Consider the following 26,024-nt stretch of genomic DNA (forward strand, 5'->3'; position numbering starts at 1 on the left):
CCATGTTGCTTGGTTATTTTTGGCACAGATGGTACTTAAAATGGTTCAAGCATATTTTTCCCTTAAATATAAAACATCGTTTGCAAAAAACACAGCAATTCACCACAACACTCCCGCAATGCGTATTCTTGCGCTACCATTCTTTTTGCGCAGTTCCACTTGCACATGGACTCGACACTGCAATCCAGCACTGTACAACATAAATCTGTGCGCAACATTCAGCGCACGCGAGCATAGCTTCTTTACCAGGACTCATTTGATCACAGGAAACCGGCGTCAGCACTGCACACAGGCGCCTTTATCGCCAAGTTTTGCTTTCAAAATTAAAAAAAAATATCTACTCGGTGTTCCGCTTTCATTTATTTTGGAAACTCTGACAACACAGTCGATAAATATGCGCCAAGAAGTCAATGCACAGTCCTAAGCTTGGACATGCAAGCGAGGAATTTTGCTGCTGCCTCATTCATTTGAAAGCCCTAGTGGTTGGCATTATTCAGTATTCCCATATGCTGTCATTACTGCATAAATTTCTTCGACGCCTAAGCTATTTTCTCAATTATTTGCTCTGACTCCGTGCAATCACCAACTAACGATCAATTCCAAGAAAAAAGCTGCAATCGCGACACCCAAAAACGTGATGAAGAGTAAAAAGAAAGGCAGCAACTCGGCAGTTTGACTCAACCGTAGTTCGCTGCTGCTGCCGTCATCTTCCACGTAAAGACACAATCTAAAGTCCAGCGTTTCTGACGTTCCTAGAAGCATGCCTTCCTCTATTCTGCGCAAAAACTCGCGGTATCCACGCAGGAAGAGAAAATCCTTGCGAGCTGGTGTGAAATACACACTTGTGCTCAAGTGTTCTCTTGATTCCACAAGCCCCGGTCCATATTTCAACAAAAAGCACCTTGACCACGACAACGAAAAGCATGCATGTCCCGGCTGCCGAGCGCACGAGAAGCAGCTCATGAGATCGTCAAATCTCAAAATACTTTTTTCTTTGTTTTTTTTAAACGCTGAGCGCAGTTTTGAGTAAAGCCGGCTTGTGCGAACTTCATTCGAAAGGATGATGTCTTGAAACGTGCTCCTTGTGGTGCACGGAGTGAACTTTTCGAGGTCTAAAGCGTTCTCAAGTTCTTCAAGAGTGTCGACCACGTCAATGGGTGTCTGTACACTGAGTCTCGAAACCAGCTCGCTCCGAAAATAGCTGGAAAGAGGGAATATCGCCGTCATCCAGACGCCATACACAATACCTCGCATAAACTTTGAGCGCGTTCTCCGGGGAAACGGGAAAGACGTTGCGTAAAAGGAAGCGATATGAAACATCAGTGAATCGGTAACGCTATTCATTACCCGCACATTTACTTCCTTCAGGTCAGCAAGTACTAAAACTGCCGAGGAGCAAGCTAGCGCTGATAAGAGGAGAGAGATTCCGACCTTAGATTCTAGGAGGATGTCAAGGAAAGAGACTAGTATTGGTGGGCCGCCTGCAACGTAAAATGTCTCCTTTGCATTCACCACAGCAACTGGTAAGGCGAAGAGCATCGATAACCACATGCTGCCTACTTGAATGTCTCCGGAAATATCGTAGTGGCTTTTCAAGAGATCCTTTTGGTGAAGGCTGGGATCTTTGTGGAAAACTCGTCGAACTGTAACGTTATACACGCCAAGCAAATTCCACAGATATTCCGTCTGTGGGTACTCGCAGGCGCCCGTAGACTCCACTAGCACGCATGAAGCGCGGACTAAAGTGTTTCTCAGTTCGCTGTGCTTTTCCGGCCTGGCATCATTGGCTTCAAAGCGCTCGCTACAACCCCTCGAGTATAGCGACACGTAGGAATTTCCTCCAGGTCGGAGTATTCCCAAGCCTCTGACATCACTTTGCTGTATTTCGCTGCGACCGCAGTAAAAATTTCTGGTCGCGGGCATCGAAACGAAGCGGTTCATTGTTTTCCTCGCTCTGCTGCTTTCTTCTATCACTACCCAGTCAACTAAGTAGGTTGATGCTGCAAACCTCAGAGTAGCTTTCATGCAGGCTAAGTCGTTTTGGTCGAGACTGGGTACTAATACATTTGTCTTGATGCTCATGCGCCTGTTCTTCTTCACATATTCAAGAAAGCGACTGCTCGGAAGTGTCCATAATTTAACAGGCCAGGGTATTTGGTGGAGCCAGTAATAATCGTTGGAGTCCCAGTGTCCTCTGCAAGTTATCAGCGCAGTCCGGTCGTGCCGCGTGATGTGCGACTCAAGAGCACGCAGGATATATGCTCTTCTGTCTCCAAATATTGCTCCAATTGAGGCTTGTGTTTCAGTAAAAACTGCTCATAGAAATAACAGCGCAATTTCTGATATTCGTGCGATTTTTTAAAATCGAAACCTTATATTTACCACGAATTTTCAGCGACCAACAAAGGATTCTTCCTTCTAAGCTAAGGACAGCCTCTGATCGTGTGAGTCAATAGTGTGTAGTTTGCATGCAAAAAGCTGTAAGGAGAAGTCACGGAACAAAACTATGATAATATGCTATTGGATTTCTTCAGCACGCAAGGTTTAATTGTTGCTATCTAATTTTGACCTGCATTTCTAAGTGGTGTTTTTGAGAACAGAAAAACAAAACACTCTCATCGAAAACCAACCAAGGGTTTGGGATTATGATCTACAAACAGATATCCTGATCGGTGTTCTAACACAGTTAAGTAATCATACCATGAAATATTTGCTCATTGCATTCATCACGCCCAGCGAGAGGTTGCACTGCGTTAAACGAAGGCTATCAGTCTTTTTTTGTTTTTGTAATGGAGCACAGCAGCGAATCCCAGTTTTGGAAAGTTACCACACAGCTAAGTATCCTAAATAATCGATCTTTCGTCGTTGATGCGCAGGTCTTGTCTCGCATATCATCACAAGGCCCGGTAGCTTATTGCCTGTCGTCCTGAGGCCAGAATGTCTGCTTCTGTGAAGAACGCGGTTAGAAGACGTCAGCACAGGTTAAGGTGACTACGCTCTATTCTTGTCTCACACAGAGAATCCCTCAGGTCCGCAGCAGACTTAATGAGTGTTCTTGCTGCATACATGCTCCACGTCAGACTGCCAATCTGTGAGGACAAGGTGCATTGTTCCGAACCATGGATTTATCGACCTACCTCCGTACCTCGTTCCATATCTCGTTCAGTTGGAAAGGACGACAACATACACTTCGTGCGTTCCATGCGTACAGATTGTGCGAAACTCATCATATGCAGGAATCGACCCGTAAATGAGCGTCCGTTACGCGCCTCAGGTAGCTGCGTACCAACTGGAAAGTGGCGCAGTTGGTGATGGCACATGCATGAGCATCTTTTAGTAAAAGCGAAATGGAGAAGACAAGCTTGTTGCTGATCAGGACCCAATGACCTTAAAAAATAAGTTCGATGTACTGTTAAATTCTACTGCTTTGGAAAAATATTTCAAATTTAAGTGCCTTGGTGTGCATATCAGAGGTAACCTGTCAGGGATCGCTCATGTTCGATATGTAACTGGCAAAGCGTCCATGATGTTGAATTTCCTGCGGCGAAATTTTCACAAAACCCAAATGCAAAGAACTGCAGTACCTCACACACATTAGACCCATTCGTGAATACGCCCCCTCAGGGTGCCGCTGAGGGAACAGGGCTCTATTGGAACCATGCATTTCTTGCGCATTGAGTGTCCAAATAATGATTCTTGTATTTAAAATTTTTTTATCGCTTTTACCCCCCCCCCCCCCCCTCGCATGCGATAAATTTTAAGCAAGCCATATTGAACCACATTTCAACCAAAAAGCCCTAAAAGACGACTACAATGAAACCGCTCCCTACCCAAAAAAATCTCCTTCAAAAGTGACCAAAAATGGTCCCTGATCCCTCCCCTAAATTCAGCCTTGTTCAGGTACCTGTACTCATATACTAAGGTATTTTTCCTAGATGAGCGCAACCGCTATTTCTGAGCTAGCTATCTCGAAATGCTCGTTGACAGTGGCGAGGTGGAGAAGCGGCCCTATCTCTGTACCTCTATTTCTCCACACACAGTATTCAGCTTTTGCTGGACGCTCTGTGACAGGAATTCGAAGCCGTCAAAAGCGAACACCAGGATCCAGTGAGTGGAGACGCACCACAGATATTTTTTCAAGGAATGAAAAAGTAACAAAGCGGTTGTCGCTTTAGCATTGCCAAGCACGAAAAGTGCGAAACTACGGTAGGTCATCCAAATTTTTGGGGTAGGCCAAACCTATTCTGCAGGTGTAACAGGTGGATTTTAATCAAGGGAAATTTGGTTTTTGGTTTTGAGGAAAAAAGATGACGCTGCCATTGTCTCACATATCTCGTTGGACACCCGAACAGCGCCTAAGGGAAGGAATAAAGGAGTGAGTGAAAGAGGGTTTGGTTTGGTTTATTAGCATTTAATGTCCCAAAGCGACTAAGGCTATGCGGGAAGCTGTAGTAAAGGGCTCCGGAAATTTCGACCACCTCGAGTTCATTAACGGGCACTGACATCGCACAGTACACGGGCCTCTAGAATTTAGCCTCTATCGAAATTCGGCCGCCGCGGCCTGGATCGAACCCGCGTCTTTCGGGTCAGCAGCCGAGCGTCGCATCCACTGAGCCACCGCGGGGGGACGAGTGAAAGAAGAAATGAAGAAAGAGGTGGCGTAATGGAGGTCTCCGGGCCAATTTTAACCAACTGGGCTTCATTAACTGGCACTGAGATCGCGCAGTACATGGGCCTCTAGAATTTTGCCTCCATCAAAACGCGGCCGCCGCGGCCGTGTTCGAACCCGGGTACTCCTGCTCAGAAGACGAGAGCCTTGACGACTGAGCCACCGCGGCGGTTGCCTTGGGTAAACTCAGGTTTGATATTTTTGGGGATGGCTAAGAGAACTTTCAATTCGTTCCAGATTTCAAATTTTCGGTTTTGGGCCAAGAAAATTTGGGCACGTACCAGGTCACTTCCGAGCGTGGGTAAAATCAATTTTCATATTTTCGGGTCTGGACCCCCCAACTTTCCGCGTAGGCAGCCACATTTTTGACGGTGCGCTAGTGTCACTTTGGGACCTGGTCAGTGACATAGTAACGGGACAGCCTTAAAGGCCCTGTTCTCCATAAATCGGTGTCAGCGTTGTCGGCGTTGTGAACGAGAAATCTCTAGGAGACTCCAGGAGGGGGCCCCCGGAGAGCAACCTAGGAGGCAAGTAGGCTACGTAGTCACGTGAGCTTACAGCGTAATCACAACCTGCCCGCAGGAGAGTGCACAAACTGCCCACCATGGCAAGTGGAACTTAAATTAACGATTGCTCCCTTGCGAACACCAACCTAACCCACACAATTAGGCCCACCGCTGGGGGCGCCTGCTATTTCACCGCAGTGGCGCATCGCTTAACCGCTGAACCACTGCACCAGGAGAGGTATGAGGACTCCGAAGAATCTGTCAACGTAAAGTAGGGAATGACCTTCTACATATGCAGAAATTAACCCTTTACGCTATCACGCCATACTGTTAAGGCGGAGCTTTTCATTTTTCGTGCATGGCTCACGGTGGGTACGTGCCAACCTAACTCTCAGGAACCCACAATTCATTCGTCGACTTTGGCCACAGTGACTTCGAGGTCAAATTTTGAGATCGTTTATGTCGTATTTGGGCATGCACCACATTGGTGGCGCAGCTGGGCACATCTTAGTTTTTACTCTCCAGTGGCCATACCACCATAATCTTTGTGTTAGAGAGCTGTTGTAGCAATTTACTTTCAACATGGACGCTATCGACACGTCTCAATGTTCAAGAGGGCGGCAGAAATATAGCAATATCTTTGTTCATGCAAACAGTCAGTGAACAACTTTAGTGTCCACAAAGAAGCAATTATTCCAGCGTTGGCCTTTGTCTGCAGTTGCCGGTAAATCTGAAACATGCATCTTTCTCATTTTGCGAAGTTTTATTTTTTTGTTGTTCACCAAGCTCCCGAAAGTGTTTAATACGCGGTGTAACTTATCGGTGATACCATTAAAAAGGGCGAAATTGAAGCGCCCTCTAATTCAGCTCCCGCGCCTGCTGTGGGAAACACTTTTTTGTATATCAGTGTTGCAGTTGAAGAAAGATAATTTCCACTCCTTTCGCCTATCTTCGCACGTGAGCTACGTAAGTCAGCTCCTGCGCACATAGCTAAGAATGAGCCAGTGTAGAGGCTTCGGGGACTGTGGGCAAAATGGTGACGCTGCCTCACCCATAACGGCGCGCCGCATCCCACTTCTGAGGTAAAAAGACGAGGAAGACGAAGACTGCAACTTGCTCCGATTTTGTTCCTTCCTTCGCTGAGCGTTGCGCTTGAAATTTCCTGATACTCACCTTCGAAGAACTTGTTCCGCTCTCGGCCCAAGCTCCGAAAGCGAAAACCATGTGGCGTGAGTAAGCTAGCAGCATTTACTTCATCAAGTGTTCATTGAGGGACGTCCACTGGGCACAAGGTTTGGTTTATTGGGGCTTAACGTCCCAAAGCAACTCAGGCAATGAGGGACGCCGTAGTGAAGGGCTCCGGAAATTTCGACTAGCTGGAGTTCTTTAATGTGCGCTGACATAGCACACCGCACGGGCCTCTAGAAATTCGCCTTCATCGAAATTCGGCCGCAGCGGTCGGGACTGAACCCGCGTCTTGCGGGTCAGCAGCCGGGCGCCGTAACCACTGAGCCAGGGCGGGGGTCTGGGCGCAAGGGGAAAGAGATTTCGCCTGAGGAATTTTTTGTATCAGGCAACAGCTGCTCCTCCTTCTCCGTGAAGGAAGCTCAGGGAGTGTTCTGCGCGGATTACCTCAGCCCCTTGCTAGCTGGATGACTTCAAATTCGCCACTGATTTGCCCCTTCGCCAGTTTTGATAGCAAAGTAGGAAAACGGTGCTTGTCCTGCGGCCAATGCGCAACTAAGCGACGACTGGTAAGGAAACAAATAATGAATAGTAAAAACAATGGACACCATGGAGTTTCGCTAATGCCATCCTAAACTTTGCCACTGTGGTGTGGTGTACTTATACCTTCCAAGTCGCCAGGCGAGGCTCGGCGTCTGGGCCCCGTACAGGGCCACTGATGAACGCCACTCCAGAGTTCTCAGCGGGAAAAGGTCAGGCTCGCGCCCGTTCCCCGCAGTTTTATTCAGACAGCGATCAAAAACCAATCACAAGGCTCCACGCCCACAGCATCATGGTTATACGACCACACTCGCAGAATTTAAGAAGCGGCGGAATCAGGTCCTGAAAGGTCTCCTGAATTAGTGTGTCTACTCTCGAGGGCGCTACACAATAGCCACCCTACTCCCCGCCCCCGCATACGTTGTCTATACAGACTCGCAGCGAATTTTGCGTGCCTTTCACGAAACAGCCCTCCCCTTCCCTACCGCATTGGCCTTAGACGCCGCCCTCACAGCATTGAGCCGCCGCGGTGGCTCAGTGGTTATGGCGCTCGGCTGCTAACTCGAAAGACGCGGCTTCGATCCCAGCCGCGGTGGTCGAATTTCGTTGGAGGCGAAATTCTAGAGGCCCGTGTACTGTGCGTTGTCAGTGTACTTTAAAGAACCCAAAGTAGTCGAAATTCCCGGGGCCCTTCACTACGGCGTCCCTCATAGCCTGAGTCGCTTTGGGACTTAATCTCCATGAACCATCACAGCATTGAGCACACGACCGGGGACCCTTCGGTGGATACCTGGTCATATGGTAATTCCTGGAAAAGAGCTAGCTCACCTGCTTGCCTGCGATACTATTTACCGGGCGACGGGAATCACATAGACGAATCACATAGAGCAGTCGGTCAGGGCTTACAAGCTCACTGTAGACATCGACGATAGTGTACTACACGCAGCGAAAATTGGACTTAGATGATTTACCACCGCCACACCCATCCTTATCGATCCGTGAAGCTGGCATCCTTCGCCGAATAGAATTCAATCTCGTACACACACCAGCCAAACTTTATTTATACCGGTGCGCTACCACGCCTCAGTGCTTAAACTGTCCACACAGATATGCAGACATAGAACTCTTCCTTACACAGTGCCACACAGCCTTCCAGTCCGCCGCCTATCTTTTCGCACCCCCCCCCCCCCCATCCATGGCCCATATGGCTTGGCTCCCTGGATCATAAACTGAAACGCGCCCTCGTCTCCTTGCCCCATGATTTGTTAAACGCCTAACACAAAGGCTGTTTTAATAACTGGGTTATGCCACCACCACCATGGAGTTTCTACGACGCAGAAAGTGAAACTATTTGAGTGATATTTCAGAACCGGGCCGTCAGGCATAAAGGATAGTCCTTCGTTTTTCGCCGTAGGTGCCAAGATGAGGTGTGCATGCTTCGCTGCAGTGGAAACAAGCCGCAATAATATGTTGTAGTTCATACGTAATAGTAATCACAAAGACGGGATAAATGGACTTGCACTAAGCAGAAGTTTCGGCGAGATGTGCATTATCATTGTAATATTTAAAAAGCGACAGTCGATATCTCCTAAGCTTTTATCAAATTTTAGGAAAAGCATAGGGCTTTTTAAGACGTTTCGTCATTGCTCGTATCCACACACGGACATCAGCCTAACCTCGTATGTGCTGACCGTGTCCGCGTTTGTGTCCGCTTGCGTTACTCGATCTGGACAACGAACATAGTGTATCCACCAGTGTTAGTGGTTAGAGGAACCTCCGTTGTCAGCCGCTGTTTAAGCAGTGCTGGACGTTGAGTCTTTGCCGCTTTCGATGTTTTAGCTCCTGTCACGTTCAGCAACTTCTTTTTAAGTTCTTGACCACGCGCTTAGCGCCTGCGGTTGCTTTCACTGTGACGCGGCTTAGAGCTTGCCCACTCTGCGAGTGCCTTAACAAATATTGTAGGTGGAGAACTAACGGAGGTGTGATAAAAAGGCGACAGTTTTTAACTCTTGTGGTGAGAGGCCACCAGTCTAAACGCACACTTAGAGGATGCGGCAATCGACAAGTAGTCTAATGCATCGGGAAATAAAGTTGGTTTGTTTTCGCCGCCACTTACTTAGATCCCGCGCTGGATTCTGGCATTCTGAAGTTTTTTTTTTTCTTGCGGCGGCATGTGGAGCAAATGATTTAAAATTATGCAGTTATGTTTTCTTTGATGTTTGGTGTCCGGGTGACTTCAGCTTCCGGATGATGTTCGCGTTTGTTTGCGGACAATGATATCTGAAAGCAGTGCATGTCCAATGAGGGTGAAACGCACTGGATGTGGATAACTGCCAGACAAGGACCCGACTCTCATACGCTGTGAGCTTGTAATGATGTAGAATTTAAATACCTTATTTATTCACGGGCATAACATGAAATTTGAGTATTTCTAACGTTGAAAATTACTATCAGGTGCGCTGTCTATTTTTCAGCAAAGCTTTATTCTGTGCTCTATAGGTAGTTCGAAAATATTAAAGCAGGCTGTTTTTAAAATGCATGTTGTCTTGACACCGCAGAACCAGTTTCTAGTGCTATCTCTGCGATGTGAACAAAAGCGGAGGAATAGAGCAAGCTTGTAGCATCTGTGGCACAATGAGTCTTTGAGAGGGCCAGCCGAGGAAGCGTTGTAGTGAGAAAAATGGAAGTGATTACTCTTCAGCTGAACAAGCAGAGACTGTGTATTAGCTGAAAGATGGTAGCAATCAGGTGGCCTGAGAGATTGTGCAAGATTTATTCTCACCCATCTTGATCATAAGTGTACCGGACGAACGTCTATTGCGCTGCCACATGTTAGGTGTAGGCATCTACCTCAAAAACTACAGGTCGTATTTTTCGTAGCCGTTGATTTTTTGCAATAAACTAATTGAAAATAAAGCCCAATGATAAATATAGTTCACCCAGGCCACGGAACTAGGTAGTTTAACATTCTCCTCAGCCATATATCGGCATATTGTGAAGTGCATTGGGGACGAATTAAGGAATCGAAGAATCTGACTACGCCAGCTTCGTCGATAACGAGATAGCTTAAAATTAGAGTGCAGAGTATAACCATTGCTGTATATAGAACAAAATCGATCTTGCCAAGCTGTTGTATTTTCAATGGTAATTTCTGTAAACAGCGCAAGAATTCATGCTGAAAAACACCGTGCAACATGAATGTATTCTGTGCAACACTTACCTGTGCTTTAGTGCTTGTTCGGCTATTGCAGATTCGTGAGTGTGAAAACTTTCTTTTGTTTAGTCATCCTGGTTGTCCCAGTTTTCCACGAGTAAGTACGGTTTGGGACTTGTTCATAACACGAATAAATATTAATTGCGCTCAATATAAAGAAAATATGCGGTCATTCAAAATCATATGAAATTTGACAAGCATTCAGCTTAGAGATAGTCCAGATAACTATGATAGACCAATCGAACTTACTTCATGAAAGCAGAAGCGCAATGCATATTCATGCTAGTCTAATAGGAAGTTAACCATGGGCAAGTCATTAGAGCCCACTTTGGCGGCTACGCAGTGAATACCTATCAGAAGTGTTTCCTGGTCATGCAATGGACACGAAAACTACTACAACGAATCTCAGCTGGCCACAAAGCAGCTAAACCTGCAACACACGAGAAGAAAGCTTCTGGGTGGTCGCAAAAAAAGTTATACAATATGTACGTCCAACTCTGAACCTGAATTATGCAGCTTTCGTTCCTGCGGCCTCGTCTCTCGAAGGGTTAACAGGAAGCAATTGGGATGATAGAGGAGGAGATGTGATGTGTTTAAGTGCTAGCTTGAAACTTAGATTATAAAGTTAAATTATGGGGGCCGTGTTTTGTATTGATTATTTCACTTTCTATTAATTTCGTGTTCTGCCATTGGTCGCTCCTCTCAGTGACGCAAAGGAGAAGGTGTAACGCTGGTTGAGAGAAATGAAATGCTTTCAGATATGGTAAAGTTGCACGAAAAAAATACACGCACAGGTCAGAATACTGCACGACCGATTTTTACCTTGTCAGTAGAAACACATCAGCTAGCCAGACAACATGTTCTACTTAAGCACATTAGCTCTACTATGGACCCATCTTTATGTGTTACTTCGTTGCGCTCGTAACGTACCCTGTCTCGCGCGTGTTTTTCCGCGCAACTTTACCATGGCAGAACAAATACACCAACTAGCCCGACAACATGTTAAACCTAAACACAATGCCCCTTATTTCCACAAACTTGTCACACGCCCGTGTCCCTCTGGCGAACCAGCGCTTACGCCGAGAAATGACTCAGCACAACGACACGTTTGATGCGCCAGCCAAGCTTTATCGAGCGCACATTTAAGATACCCATGTGTTGGGTACTACTTTCCAGTCCTCCTTCAAAGCGCTTCTTTCTTACTTCTTTCACTCTCTCTCTCTCATCCTTCCTTCACTTCACGGTTCGGGTGTCAATCGCGATGTGACAGGGTTACAGCTCCCCTTCCTTTCGTCTTAACGTTTAATGGTTTCTCTCTCACTTTCTTCGAAGAAACTGGGCGCCGAAGGTGCGTAGACATCTTGCAGCCTAGTACGAGGGAATTAGCCGGACTGAATGCGGCAACCAGAGTGGTTCACCGCGGCACCGTGACAACATGATCCGTGTCTGCGATTGTCTGCTTGCCTTCAGCACTCGCTTTTGAATTCGTCATGAGTGACGTCACAGCGATATTAAACTGAATGGATAGTTAAAATTACCACCTGTGGAGCTAGAAAAGAGACTTGAATTAAATTGAATTTTGTGGGATTAGGTGTGCGAACGGTTTCGGGGCGTGGCTTGTACTGTGTTGCAGTGCAATCGGCAGTCATGAAGTTGGGGCTTTGGTTTAAAGGTTTGTTGTGGAGATGCGGCAGACGATGTCGACACCCGCAGCCTGATTTCGCCGAACAATGGTGCAGCTGTTGGTGTAAAATTCCCTATTATTCAACACTTTTATAAAACCAGGACTGTTTCGTTGTGCAATGGCCTACATTTTAACTGAAAGGTGTACGTATCCACCGTCAATTTTTGGCAGAAACCAACATGATCGCCCCTGCAAAATTTTGTGCGAACTTCTACAAGTGTGCATTAAATGATAATTGCAGCTAGATTGGTAGCCACAATATGTAACATCTATATATGGCAGCTGTCCTCATTAAGCTTAAGTACCATTATAAAGAAAAAGGGGGAGAATGACGCTTATCATTTCTTTCATTAATAATTTGAGTTAATGTGCAATGGCGAAGCATATTTTCGAAACTTCTAACAGACCACGCAAATTTAAAAAGTATACCTTGTTCTCTACGTACTTTGCCATTTAATTTTTATTAAATCTTGTTCAGGTCTTATACTACCGCTATTGAGGCGAAAGCCTTTAATGGCTCGCCTCGCAGGGGCGTCTGATTCATGCAGACGATGGTGAGTGGCGACACCACGGGTACCTGAGCATCCGCAGGAGCATCCCCGCAGGGGGATGATGGTGAACAGTGCGTCACCACGGACTCGAGCACCCGCGCTTAGCCGTGCGTTGCATTGCCGTGTCCGGGGAAAAGGGGATCCTGGTGGTTGAGCCAATGCCGAGCGTTTGGACCTTTAAGGCCCGTCGACGGAGGCAAAGCATCACTTTGGCTCCAGCTTCCTGTAGACGGCACCTCCGGCCTGACCCGACCGGGGGAAATCGGCAGTCGCCTTTTCCTGTCCTCCCCTACATCTTTAACTTTCCTATCTCTTTCTTACAACTCTCCTGTTTCGTCCTCTCTTCTGGTGTTTTCACTTTTCATAGGAGGCTAGGGTTAACCTTGTGTGGTGTAACTACCCTGAGTTGCCCATATTTGGTTATAGCAGTGGTGTACAGCTCGCGTGGGCAGGCCTTGGTTTTCAAGTTGCTGCCCCGTCCCCTTGTTGGGCTCCATGGTGGGTGGCTGGCACCATGGCCGAATAACATTATTTTTTAGGGCTTTTCTTACATCAAGTAATGATCGCACCCCGAAAAGAGTGTGAACCGAAGACCTTACAGCCCAGTGCTTCCAAAAAACTAAACAAACCTTTCCAAAGTACCACGTTATTCACAGTGAAACTGAAAAAACTGCCAGAAAATTGTCCCCATTCATGGTTTCCAAATGTCTGACCGATGCCTTGGGCACGGGCTACAAGTTATCAAAAATGCCTAGCGGTGACCTGCTTCTCGAAATTAAAGACAGCAACCGGCACTCAAAACTGTCCAGCATAGTATCAATAGGGGACATTCGTGTTACAACAACTGCACACCGATCCTTGAACACCGTTCGTGGTGTGATATCAGAGTTTGACTTCCTTGACCTGACCGAAGACGAAATGCTTGAGGGTCTCAAAGAACAAAATGTCACAAATGTACTTCGTATCAAAATCAGAAAAGAAAGCAAAGAAATACCAACCAAACATCTCGTCCTCACTTTCAACTGCTGCACCCTGCCCGAATACATCGAAATAGGCAACTTGAAAATCAAAGTCCGACACTACATTCCAAACCCCAGAAGATGTTTCATCTGTCAGCGATATGGCCATGGGTCGCTGAGTTTCCGTGGTCGGAAAACCTGCGCAAAATGCGCCTCACAAGAGCATGGTTCTTAATAACTGTGAAGCCGCAGCGCTGTGCTGCGCAAACTGTGAAGGAGATCATCCTGCCTACTCAAGATCTTGCCCAAGATGGAAAAATGAAAAAGAAATAATCACTGTCAAAACAAAAGAAAACATTTCATTCAAAGAAGCTCGTAATCGACTGTCACATAGCATCAACACATTCTCACCCATATGGAGTCTCCGTGAACCCCGGGTGCACCTATCTATTCCTGGAATTAATAAGAAATCTGATTTATCATTGCCTGCTCTCAAGCAACTGACACTGCATCATTTGCATTTTAACCATAAACACCGCATACATGTCTACACAGATGGTTCAGTGACTTCAGCAAGCTCTGCTGGATCTGTGGTGACACCGGCCAGGTCTATTTTAATGAAGGTGAGGACTACCTATCTCACCTCTTCAACTGGTGCAGAACTAGCTGCCCTACGGGCTGCAGTTCAGTTCATTAGTCAGGAATCTGCACATGACTGGACAGTTTTCACCGACTCTAAAGCAGCCCTTCAAGGCCTGCAAGCTGCACTACGCCGTGGGTCACACGAACAACTCGTTGCCGAAATCCGCAAGCTATACCATGACGCCACATTGAAAGAACATGACATAATTTTCCAGTGGCTGCCGGGCCACTGCGGCATTCATGGCAATCACCAGGCTGACGAAGCTGCCCGTTCTGCCCCCGATGACGGAATCCCCGTTAATATCCCCGCAACGAGAGCTGACGCAGCGTGTGGGCTTCGTTCCTTGAGGCTGGAGCTCACACTTTCAGCGTGGAACTCTGGATAGTTGTGCAACCGTCGCCTCAGGACATTGGACCCTGGACTGCGCCTCCGTCTTCCGTGTAATGTAGCGCGTCGTGAAGAAACACTACTATGTCGTCTATGGCTTGGTCTTGCCTTCACGAATAAGTATGCTTTCCGGATCGCGATGGCGGACCGCCCTTCTTGTGTGAACGGCGCCTGTGATGAGACAATCACCCATATCTTGTGTGAGTGCCCTGCCTTTGTAGCCGAAAGACATAAGCTGCGATGTGCTCTGGACCGCCTGGGCCTTCGCCCTTTCACAGAGGACAAGATCCTCGGTCCGTGGCCACAACAGTAAACTGCCATCAAGGCTTACAAGGCACTCTTTCGCTTTTTGAGAGCGACTGCCTTGATTGACAGACTGTGATTATTTCCCTTTACTTCTCTCTTTCCTCTTTAATTCCCCTCATTCCCTTCCCCTGTGCAGGGTAGCCAACCGGAATACTTTTTGGTTAACATCCCTGCCTTTCTCTCTCTCTCTCTTTCACTGCAGCAACAAATTTTGCTGATGTGGTGCGCAGGGGCGGCACACCGGTCTCCGGTCAATGCCCAGGCAAAGCCTGAGGCAGGGCGTTCGCCGTCCCCGGCAGGTGCAGCCAAGGCTGCCCTGCCATCTTTTAAAAAGGGCCCGGCCGGCCCCTCAGTCGGCTGACCGCAAGGCTTTCCCCAGTCGGGAGAGGGCTGGAAACCGCACACCCGCGGGATCTTTGCGGGCCTCCAGAGCCTCTAGCGAGGCGATGGACACAACGGAGAGCTCGCCTCCGCTGCAGCGGCGGCGCAGCTCTGCTGAAAGAAAAAGAAAAGATAAGAGCCCAGTAATGGCACCCCCAAAACCAGTATCGTAACTTCTTCAATACCCCCCCGCAAATTGTCCAACATGGCGTTCCTTGTACATTGGAACCGCCGTGTAGTATTAAATAATTATTCTGACATAAAAGAACTTCTAAACACACTTTCCCCTGTGGCTTTATGCCTACAGGAGACAAACTTAGGTCCCAAAGAGCAGAATATCCTAAAGAAGTATAAAGTATTTCGGTGCGACCGAGAGCAGGCTAACAGGCTCTCAGGAGGTGTTGCTATTATTGTGCAGAGTGGAGTTCCAACGCATGAAATCGAGAATAAAACCAAATATGAAGCTGTTGCAGCCACCATCCTCTTTTTTAAAACCATCACCATGTGCTCAGTAAATCTACAGCCACATCTATCAGTAGTACTTCATGACTTAGTAACACTTTTACAACAGCTACCAGAGCCATATCTGGTAGTCGGTGATTTTAATGCTCACTGTGGTTTTTGGGGAAGTACACAAACAGATACTAGGGGTCGTATTTTAGAAGATTTTATTCTGTCAAGTAATCTCTGCCTGCTCAATACAGGCAAAAACACATATTATTCTCCAAGCTCGGGAAAAATGAGCTGTATAGACTTGCCTTTTAGCTCACCATCTGTTTTGATGGATTTTAAATGGGATGTCCTTGACAACCCCTACGGAAGCGATCATCTGCCAGTAGTGATCAGTTTGTCGTCATCACCATCAATTATCCCAAGCAAACCACGTCGCTGGAAACTTCACCTAGCGGATTGGGAGCTGTTTCGGGAAAAAGCTTCTCTAGAGAAAACATTTGCCGATCACCTTAATGTAGATGAACTAAATGAAATTATCACATCCTGCATAATTTCTGCGGCACCCCTAGCTATCCCTCAGTCCTCTGGGGTGGTTCGACACAACCACAAGGTGTGGTATGGCAGAGAATGTAGAGAAGCGAAGAAGGTGTAAAATAAAGCCTGGGGAATTTTTAGAAGATACCCCACTCACAAGAACCTTATAAACTTTAAAACGGCGAGAGCTAATGCACGTCGTATCCGCCGTGATGCCGAGAAGACCTCCTGGAAAAACTATGTATCATCTATGAATAGTTTAATTACATCAAAAAAGATGTGCGAAGGGGTGCATAAATTAGACGGCAAATTCTCTCCCTTTACAGTACCATTTCTAACAGCCCCTGGAACACAAACACGTATAGATGAACAGGCTGACATACTAGGACAACATTTCTCTGACGTTTGAAGCTCTTCACACTACACACAGTCATTCTTAAAACACAAAAACACAACTGAAAAGCAGAAGCTTCCAACGACTGGCACTACAAACGAAACATGCAATACATTATTTACCATTCAGGAGATCCAAAACGTACTTTCTTCCGGTAAACAGACAGCACCTGGCCCCGATGATGTACATTATGAAATGCTTGCCCACCTGTCCGAAGCTTCTGCAGGGGCACTTTCGCAATTTTTTAACAAAATATGGGTGTCCGGAAAGATGACGGAGGCTTGGAAAAAAGCAGTTATCGTACCGTTCTTAAAACCTGGAAAGCCGCCCACCTCCCCTATAGTTATAGGCCCATAGCTCTTACAAGTTGTATCGCAAAATCATTTGAAAGTGTGCTCAACGTTAGGCTAATGTTCATTCTTGAATCACGTGAACTCCTTGACATCCACCAGTGCGGATTTAAAAAAGGATGTTCGACAACTGACCATCTCGTCCGCTTAGAAAACACAGTCCGAGAGGCGTTCATACACCAACAACACTGTCTGGCAGTCTTCTTTGAAATGGAGAAGGCGTACGATACCACATGGAGATATGGGATTATACGCGACTTAGCAGATCTTGGCATCCGGGGTAGGATGCTTCAAATTCCATATTTTCATAATTTGCTATGTGTTCACTGAAACACCCGGTGTAACTGTGTCTATCTGCAGGTCACTGAGTAAGTCTTAATGCGGATGACGCCTGACGTAGCAACTGGGAAAATCTGTAGAGCTCCACTAGGCTCCAGAGAATCGTGGGCATTAAATTTCACAAGAATGGCGTGGCAGTAATGGATTTTTTGGCCCTTAGTTGACGAGTAAATACGCAGAGCTATGGCAAACGCGCTTGGGAGAAAGTGGCATGAAATACGAATGTTATGTTTATTTAAGACTTGTTTGTCGTGGTACGCGCTACGAACGAATAGTAATATAGAAGACTGAGGGCCCGCGCTTGGCGCTTGACTAATGGCTATTTTGTCTCTGAAAGAACGCAGTTGTGCGACGCCAAGTACAACCTCACGCATGTGCAGTTCAGTGTGGCCGCCTACGACATCAACTTTGACAGCGACGAGGGCACGTGTCCACGGAACATGCTCTACGGCTTCTTCAACCGGACTCTGATGCTCAAGAGGTTTTCCTTCTTACTAGCCGATCAGTATCAGAAACTAAAACACGAGGACTGCATTAAGCACAACTGACTTTCACTTCCGCTTTTTTACGTCGTACCAGTGTTTTATTTATTTCATTCGTGCGTTAATTACTGCCAATGGACGTTTTTCTACCTGTGCATTGCTTCAGCGAAAACAATACTGATAGAATCGTCACAAGTGTTTTTAGTGCTTCAAGAAGTCTTCACCGGCTGCAAGACACCAAGATATATTAAATGATTGCGCCACCATGCTAACAATTTTTTTTCTATCGAGAGCAGCTTCATGTCCTCTTTTTAAATTAACACATCAGCTTGTCTTTGCTGCGTAGCGTGTTTCCCAAGAGTCAACGTACAGTGCCCGAACTGAGAAGCGCCAACTCGCGCAATACAGAATATTTCTCTGAACAGGTAAGTGCACAATTAACACCACAGTTTATCATTGTCTCTGTGGCATAGTGGATTAGAGCACAGGTTTATAACACGTAAGATAAGAGTTTGAATGTGTTTTCAAATTTCTTTTCTGTTTTTTTTTAAGTTTTTACACCACGCAAATCTTTCGTCCTTTTCCACTGGGGGTGTGCTGCCTATGAGGTCAGATTCTCAGATGCCAGCCGAAATCACTGCTTAATCACTCAACACCAAACCAATTTTACTGAACCAGCAGCTACCACACTCCGGAATAATTTACTATTTCTCACTGTGCTGTGTTTTACTTTGTATGCAGGTTCCATTAAGGAGCGCTATGGAGCGAAAACCACCGTTTTAAAACATTGCAGAGCGGCCGGGAGACGAACCCAGGAGACAGTGCTCTGTATCGTTGATGAAAGGCAAATACGCTGCTTCGTACCCTGACGCTGCTTGCATGACTGTCTGGAATCAATTTCCACTGGTAGACTTACTGTTGCTGAATGTACTTTTTGCGGAGAGGGAAGTTTTCTAATAAGGTCAGAAATTTTAGCCTTGCATTGTAATCTCTGGAATGCCCTTTGTACATGCACGCTCTCCTGTGTTCTGGTAAAACTGTTTGCCGAATTTCCGCAGTTGATAGAAACCATGGCTACTTCAAAACATGTCTTTTTCGTCATTGCATGTATTCGCTTAGCGTACGCGGAATTTTTGCCGCTGTTTTCATATAAGCGCCAATGACCTCTTGCGTTAAGCTTTGCGCTAGTTTCAGCTACTAAACAAGGTTCGTAGATTTTGTTCTATCAACCCTCCCCAATCGCGAAATAACGGTCTCATACTTCTCAAATACAAGCTCACTTTGACGGCTTGGCTTCCTCAGCACACGTACCGCATTTGTCAAAAGTAACCAGGCTGCATGGTTTGCTTCTGGCTTGTATAGTGGAACCCTTGAGACCTTCCTAAACATCAAAAGTTGTTGGAAGGTAAGAAGACCCCCAGTCCTTACCTTTAACAACCATTGCAGCTTCAGGGAAGCTGTAAGGGCTCCACTGTACGAGCTAGAAGCAAACCATGCAGCCTGGTTACTTTTGACAAAGACTGTACTTGGCCTTCCCCAAGCTTGAATGCTTGGCTTTTAAAAGGAGGTGCTTTCACGAAAAGCTGCGGCTCCGTTATGGGAGCCTGGGTGAAGGCTGCCGAGAAGATTTTTGTAGCGAAAGCTACACTAGGATAGCAGAAGCGCCTTTCGCGGTGCCTGCCAAAGGCCATTACGGCGCCTGCGCGGTTACCATGGCAACCAGTTGTGCTGGAGGCATAACCAGTTTTGCCGCGCACCGTCGCTCCGCCGCAGCCGCTCAGCTGAGTTCCGATAACTTCGATATGCGCCTCCTGCGCATGCGCAGAGTCGGGCTGCGGAGCTGGGATATAAGCCGGAAGCGGTGCGCTCCCTCCTCAGGCGCGCACCCTGGAAGGAGGAGAGCGGCCGTGCTTATCACGGCAGCAGTACAGGCTGCGTGAAAATGAGTCTTCCTATCCAGAACTCGTCGCATGATACAGGGCCGGCCGACCGCGTGAAAACGAGGTGAAAAAAGTTCGCAGTAGCTTAGCTCTGGTTAAGCAGGGATATACAAGCGAAAAGCTGCATTTATGCTTTGTTTGACGTCATGGTTGTCGCAGTTCGTGCACAAGGCACTGGGAGCACCACGGTAGCGGTGTAGATTTTGAGCCAACTCCCTCCCTACCACTTCTGGGTCTTCTTTTCTTTCTTCCATGGCGAATGTCTGCGCCTCTTCTACGGCCGCCGCTCACGCGTGATCGCAACGCCTTGAGAAAGAACCTTCTCTTGACACTGCGGCGGAGACCGCGCGGCAGCGGCGAAGGGTAAACCGGTGGCGAGGAGGAGAAGGGAGGAGGTGGCGAGGAGGGAAAGGGCACGCCACGGCGGCGCCCAGGGGTGGCCCACGCGAAGCTCGGTGTTGACGAGCCTAGTGAAGCTTTTCGCTTCAAAAGGCTAAGCGGGCGGCCGAGACGCCCCAAGAACGAGAGGAACGTCTCGCGAAGAGGCGCCGCCAAGCTGCTGAACGACGGCGACGGCGTGTCGCGACCTAAATCTCAGTCGACGAAACTGCTTTCGCTGTCTATATCCTGCCCTAGCTGAGCTAAGCCACTGGAAATTTTTTTATTGTTTAAAATATGCTTTGTTCAGTGCCTGTGGGCCTTGTACTTAACGCTAGACGCGCCCAGAGTGCTCTGTAAAGACTATAATCATGGGCTACATGTCGTGATCCATTAGACAATGTCACGTGCAATGTTTTCGGTCTTGCATAAAATATGGTTCGCAGAAAAACTGGGGCATCTATCGTCCCAAACATGTTACTGAACAGGCAGCATGCAAGGAGATGACCATGCCGATGGTGGCGGGCTTTATCCGCAAATGCGGGAGGCCAGGACGCTGCTCGTCTTAGACGATTATAACTATCCATCTGATCTCGGATTCATTCTACACTGCTTTTGCAATGTGATATGTGTAAAATTCTGTAGAAGTGCACTTTGGGCGGTAAATTCACGTTACGATTAAATGAGGTTTGCCTAGCTGGATGTTCGAAGACTTGCAACCCATCGTAGGCCTTGTTTTACTTGTTCTTAGCTCTGGCGGGAGCAGAATGGAGAGTGCATGGTTACATCACAACATATTTTTTTGCCGCCTGTTTTTTATTGTCACATTTTATTAATTTCTTACCGGAAAGTATATGAAACAACTCTGGGGTGTTCGCAAATTGTACAATGTTTCAGCAACTTGAGCGAAGGTAGGTGGGCAGACTAGTGTTCACTGCTGTTTATTGCACAGAGCTGCTAATTCATATGTTTTTAAAGGCTTTTTTCATCAAACATAAGTTACAGAATAACCAAATTGCCCATAGAGGCTGGCAACCAGACAGAATTTACTAATTTTTTCGCAACCCATTTAAAATATGTACGGCGATAAAGCTGAAGCTCACTATGGTTCCGTGATGCCTACTGAAATTAGATGAGCGATTTTCATTCATCGACAACTTATGTTTGTGCTTAATGAATAAAAGGTCTCAACCATTTTTCTTGCACAGACCGTTTTTACAGAGTGAAGACTACGAGAGAGAAACGTTCACTTCCTATGGCTTTTGAGAGAGCATGAGTTGATTTGACACATCTTTTTATTTAAGATCCTTTATTTTGAGACATTTGTGCAACAAAATATCTTCACACACACATGTAGGATATCAAGAAAGCGAGGGGATTGGAGTGACGCACATTAACTCTTCTTCCCAAATCTGTGTTTATTGACAATGTGAAACAAATATAGTTTTGTGTATGTAAATGCTGATAAGTAACACACCCTGAAAAGAACGCCTTTGGACGGTAACAGAAACAAATGGAGAAAAAAGTGCGAAATATTTCCTGCAAACAAAGAAGAAAACAAGCCAACTTTTATTTTCATGCATTCTGTAACTGACCTACTGTAAATAAAAATACCAGTGTGCGGAATTACGAACTCTGCTTTCCTATACGCTTTTATAGCGTTTGGTAATCATTACCTATATTTCCCTGATTTAAACTGTAAACTTGTTATTAGGGGTACCATTTAAAAAAATTCTTTAATTTCGCGAAAATTGCCCTTGTTATTTCAAATTTGAAAGATCGGTATAACGAACCCTGCAACTATGCTTTCCAAAGGATATTCTCCAGTTATCCCGAAAAAGGGCATTCTTAGTTTTAGGAAGGGCACTTCTAAAAACACCGTTCTCTCGAATACGACTTCACAGCTATGAAACACGATTGGATTTCATTGTTGAGTTCCTTCGCTGCATTTTGACTGAAAGCATAGTAGCGTCCTTGATTTTAGGAAGCGCCTGTACTTCACGAAGAGAGCGAGCAAAAGGAAGGGTGCCGTGAGATGCAGCATTAAGGCACTCAAAAAAGGCACCGTCATACCAAACAATTCTGGACAAAAGAATTTTTCATCAAAAGCGTTCCCTGTTGGTTTTCTGTGGAAGTCTGAACTTCTCCATGCGATCGATGGAAACGCTGTAAAAAAAAAAAGATTTTTCTACATATCTCAAGAACGGTCTATTACATTAGACATTTCTATACCAGTTACTTAGAGTTTTTCATTAAAAATTATTGTCCGAAAATGTCGGGCACGTAAGACACGAGTAAAGAACTACTGCACGACGATATTGCAGCTAAAATTGACGAAATCACGTGGACTATAGTATTCTGCAGTGCTGGTGGAATTAGTGTTTAACGAAAAGATTCCAGCTCACAAGAACGCAAAAGCTTCAGGAGGAGCAAAGAAATACATAAGCTTGTGTTCTCCGGCACCAAAGGTAGAGAAGCGTGTAAGTTGTGGTGCAGTTGGAGATCTTGCTATTCTCCGGTAGGCTTTTCCACTTTCTCTTTCGAAATGTCTTTCATGGGTGCACTTTCTCAAGCTTCATCCAGACGCCGTTTGGCACAATCGTAATGATGAATGACGAGTTGAGCTTGATAGGCTCCTGTTGTGGAAAGAGAAATAATTTAGAGCTGTTTTTCCGCCAGCAGTCTAAAGTACACACCCGAAGAGAGGATAAAATAGAAGGCATCATTTCATCAAGTGTGACTAGGACAATATTTATAATATGGTCTCTACCTCATCAAACCGGGAAACGGGATGCAAAGGCTGAGGAGATTTCTACTCGTCGTAAGCGACGCCCATATTAAAACAAAAGGAATTTTAAATAATATCCCAGAAGACGGAGGAGAGCGAAACGAAAGCGGTGTCCGCTAGGGCTAGAAACGAAGAAACCGATGTATGTCTCTTTCCCCGGCTTCTTGCTTACGTTAGCCTGTAGTGCACTCCTATTAGCAAACATATTAGCAAACATGTTGAAATACCGTGGCCTTGCGTGGCGCGTAACAGAAAATACTGGAGGATGTTTTGTTGGCCAGTCGCTTACTTCCTCCTGCGTGAATACTGCGCACTCTCTCATACGACTGTCACGTCCTGTTCCAGCCACACTCTGGTCCGTATACGACGTGTCGAAGCTATGACGCGTCTTGTTAGCGCCAATGAAAATAGGCTCATCGTAGCGAATGCCGGCGTGCGAAAAAGGGCTCGGGTGTATTACAGCTGTAGCTATGTTGCCAATGGTCTGGACGCCGCGTGTAAGCATGTCTACTGAATGAGAGGCAGCCACAGTGAGCTCCCTCGTTCCACAGCGTAGTTAGGTTAGCGGGCTGCCACACGACGCGACAGTTGCGCGACCCGTGAAATTCACCTCAAAGATATTTATTTATTTATTTATACATACTGCAGCGCAATTATATGCGCTATGGCAGGAGTGGGGAAAAAAACAAAAAGCAAAATACTAAAGGTAACAAAATACAACAATATGTACAAAGTGAGCACAATGAAGTTCAAAACACACAAAAAGTAACAAACAAAAAAGGAACTGTTAATGGCACGGTCGGAATATTCAGGTATTATGTGTCTTCCATGGCAGTTATAAAACTTTGAACTGGAGATGAACGAATGGATCCAGGTAAAGAATTCCAGGCTTCTATTGAACGGGGAAAAAAACTGAATTTGAACAAATTAGTACGTGCAAAATACGGTATTAAATTTAGCTCGTGATGACTTCTTGTATATGATAAAGGTGCAAAGTTAATGTAGTGGTTAACTGAGAGCCTCACCGATGAATTGACGATACAATGTAAGAATTTTAGTGATTCAGTGTGGCGACGGGCGGAGAGCGTGGTTAAATTCAATGAGAGAAGTGTAGAAGAGGGTGAGAAATCGCGATCATAACGATGACATATAAAACGCACAGCTTTTTTCTGGACTGCTTCTAACATGTTAATTTCAAACTGCTTGTACGGGTTCCACACTACAGCTGCGTAATCAAGAACAGGGCGGATTAGAGATTTATACAACAGTAGCTTTGTGTCTTTTGGTGAATTGGGTAGCGTGCGTCGTAGATAACCTAGTTTTTTAGTGCTTTATTACATACGTAATCAATGTGTTTAGACCAAGACATGTTATGCGTGAATATGACCCCAAGATATTTATACTGAGAGACCCTATCTACCACACGGCCATTGAACGAGTAACTAAAATGGGAAACGGAAGATTTGTTACAAAAGGACATGAGGACGGTTTTGTCGAAATTAATTCTCATTTGCCAGGTACTACACCAACTACAAAACATAGCAGATGACTCTTGGAGGTGACGATGATCATTAGGGCCATTAATTACTTCGTATAAAACGCAGTCATCAGCGTAAAGACGAATGTTAGAAGAAATGTTATGTGGCAAGTCATTTATATATATTAAAAAGAGTAGCGGTCCAAGGACGGAACCCTGAGGCACTCCTGACGTCGCATCAACAGCAGCGGAATGAGAAGAATTGTAAGATACGAACTGGGAACGGGATGAGAGAAAGCTAGAAATCCAATCAACCAAGTGAGGATTGTTTAGTACAGCATTAGTTTAGCAAGAAGTTTGGAATGTAGAACAGTATCGAACGCTTTCGAGAAATCTATAAAAATGGCATCAACTTGGTTGCCGATATCGAGGTTAAGTAATATATCATGAGTGAATTCTGTTAATTGTGTTACCGTACTAAAACCGCGCCTAAACCCATGCTGAAAGTTAGATAGCAAATTACTGGATTCAAGAAAAAGCATGATGTGTTTATGAATGACGTGTTCCAACATTTTGCATGATTGTGATGTCAAAGAAATCGGTCTATAGTTAGACAAGCATTGCCTATCACCGGATTTATAAAGAGGATTTATAATATAAATTAGCAATTTGGCTAATTTCCCTGAAGAAGGGACAGTAGCAGATGATAAAGACTTATTGAATATGATGGACAGGTATTTCGATGACCACATGGAGTAACGAACCAGGAACGCATTGTATATTCCATCTGGACCGGTACATTTCTTAACATCGAGGTTTAGTACAAGATTTAGGATGCCATCAGGGTTTACCACAACATCACTGATTGCTGAAGAAGAAATTATATTGGTGAGCGGTGGAATGACATTGTTATCGGGAACGAACACTGAGTGAAAATATTTGTTGAAAGCATCTGATATTACTGCCGGCTCACTGATGACGTCATTATCTAATCTGAACGAAGTGGATGAAGTATCGCGAGGTAAGATGGATGACCAAAATGCATAGACTGGTTACCACATTCGTAGCGTCAATTTTTTCGCCTAAGGAGGCACTGCTGTATGGCTGGCTAAGACCGCTCGGCATCGCGCGCCGGAGAGTAAGAGAAAACGCTTAGCCCGCGCTGACTCGGATCAGCGTGCCATAGAACTGGCCAATGAACGGCGCGCTGCCAATGCCCGTCCACATACCCGCGGACAGCTTACCGGCTACTGCTTATTTGGCGCTTTAAAATCCAAGCGTAAACCTCAGTCTAATGCGACAGCATTATAACCCACTTTCGTCAAAGTCGTCGTCCAGTGTTTTCTAGAGTTGGGACGTACCCTGCACCGCTAAAAGCAAACGGAGCCGCTTGCAACGGAAAACCTCCTGCTGATACGTGCCACGACGTGTCTCCGTGAAGCTCACATACAGGCTTGAGCTCTAGCCCGAGGACAGCACGTGACGTTTACGCGCTGCACTGTCATCGCTTCTCTCGATCACGCCACGATAGCGCGAACTGCACCTAAGCCAGAGCCTCTTCCGTCGCACCCGCTCACTTCTCGTCCTGACTTCGAAGCGTGCGGAGATAGCTGTTCCTTCTTAACCTGGCCCTGGCGCAGGCGCCGCAGTAGCAGACTGACGCCCAAGGCGAATGCAGCAGCAATGGTTTGGGCGCCAGCGCCATAGCGAGGAACAGAATTCCTCTCAGCTACAGCGACGTTGAGAAGCGAAAAATCGATGCTTTCGTACCATGTTGCATAATCGCCGATTGTTTTCTTTTGTGGCCTTCTATAAAAACAAACGCGTCGGTTAAAGCACACGTCAGAGCATGGACACAATTTCC

At 46.1% G+C, this 26,024-nt stretch overlaps 1 protein-coding gene across 1 annotated transcript in view; it reads right to left on the reverse strand.

Annotated features, from left to right (window-relative positions):
- Positions 1–21,565: 21,565 nt before the first annotated feature.
- The window catches only part of LOC149347338 (cytochrome P450 3A8-like), a 40,420-nt gene continuing 35,961 nt past the window's right edge, over positions 21,566–26,024 (reverse strand). Inside the window, exon 14 of the mRNA XM_089585556.1 lies at positions 21,566–22,531. Within this exon, the coding sequence (XP_089441682.1) occupies positions 22,448–22,531 (84 nt within the window). The 3' untranslated portion in view covers positions 21,566–22,447. The remainder of the gene's footprint in view (positions 22,532–26,024) is intronic.

This window comes from Amblyomma mixtum, chromosome 4 (genome assembly GCF_055824585.1).
Source record: "Amblyomma mixtum isolate Tamu chromosome 4, ASM5582458v1, whole genome shotgun sequence".
NCBI lineage: Eukaryota > Metazoa > Arthropoda > Arachnida > Ixodida > Ixodidae > Amblyomma > Amblyomma mixtum.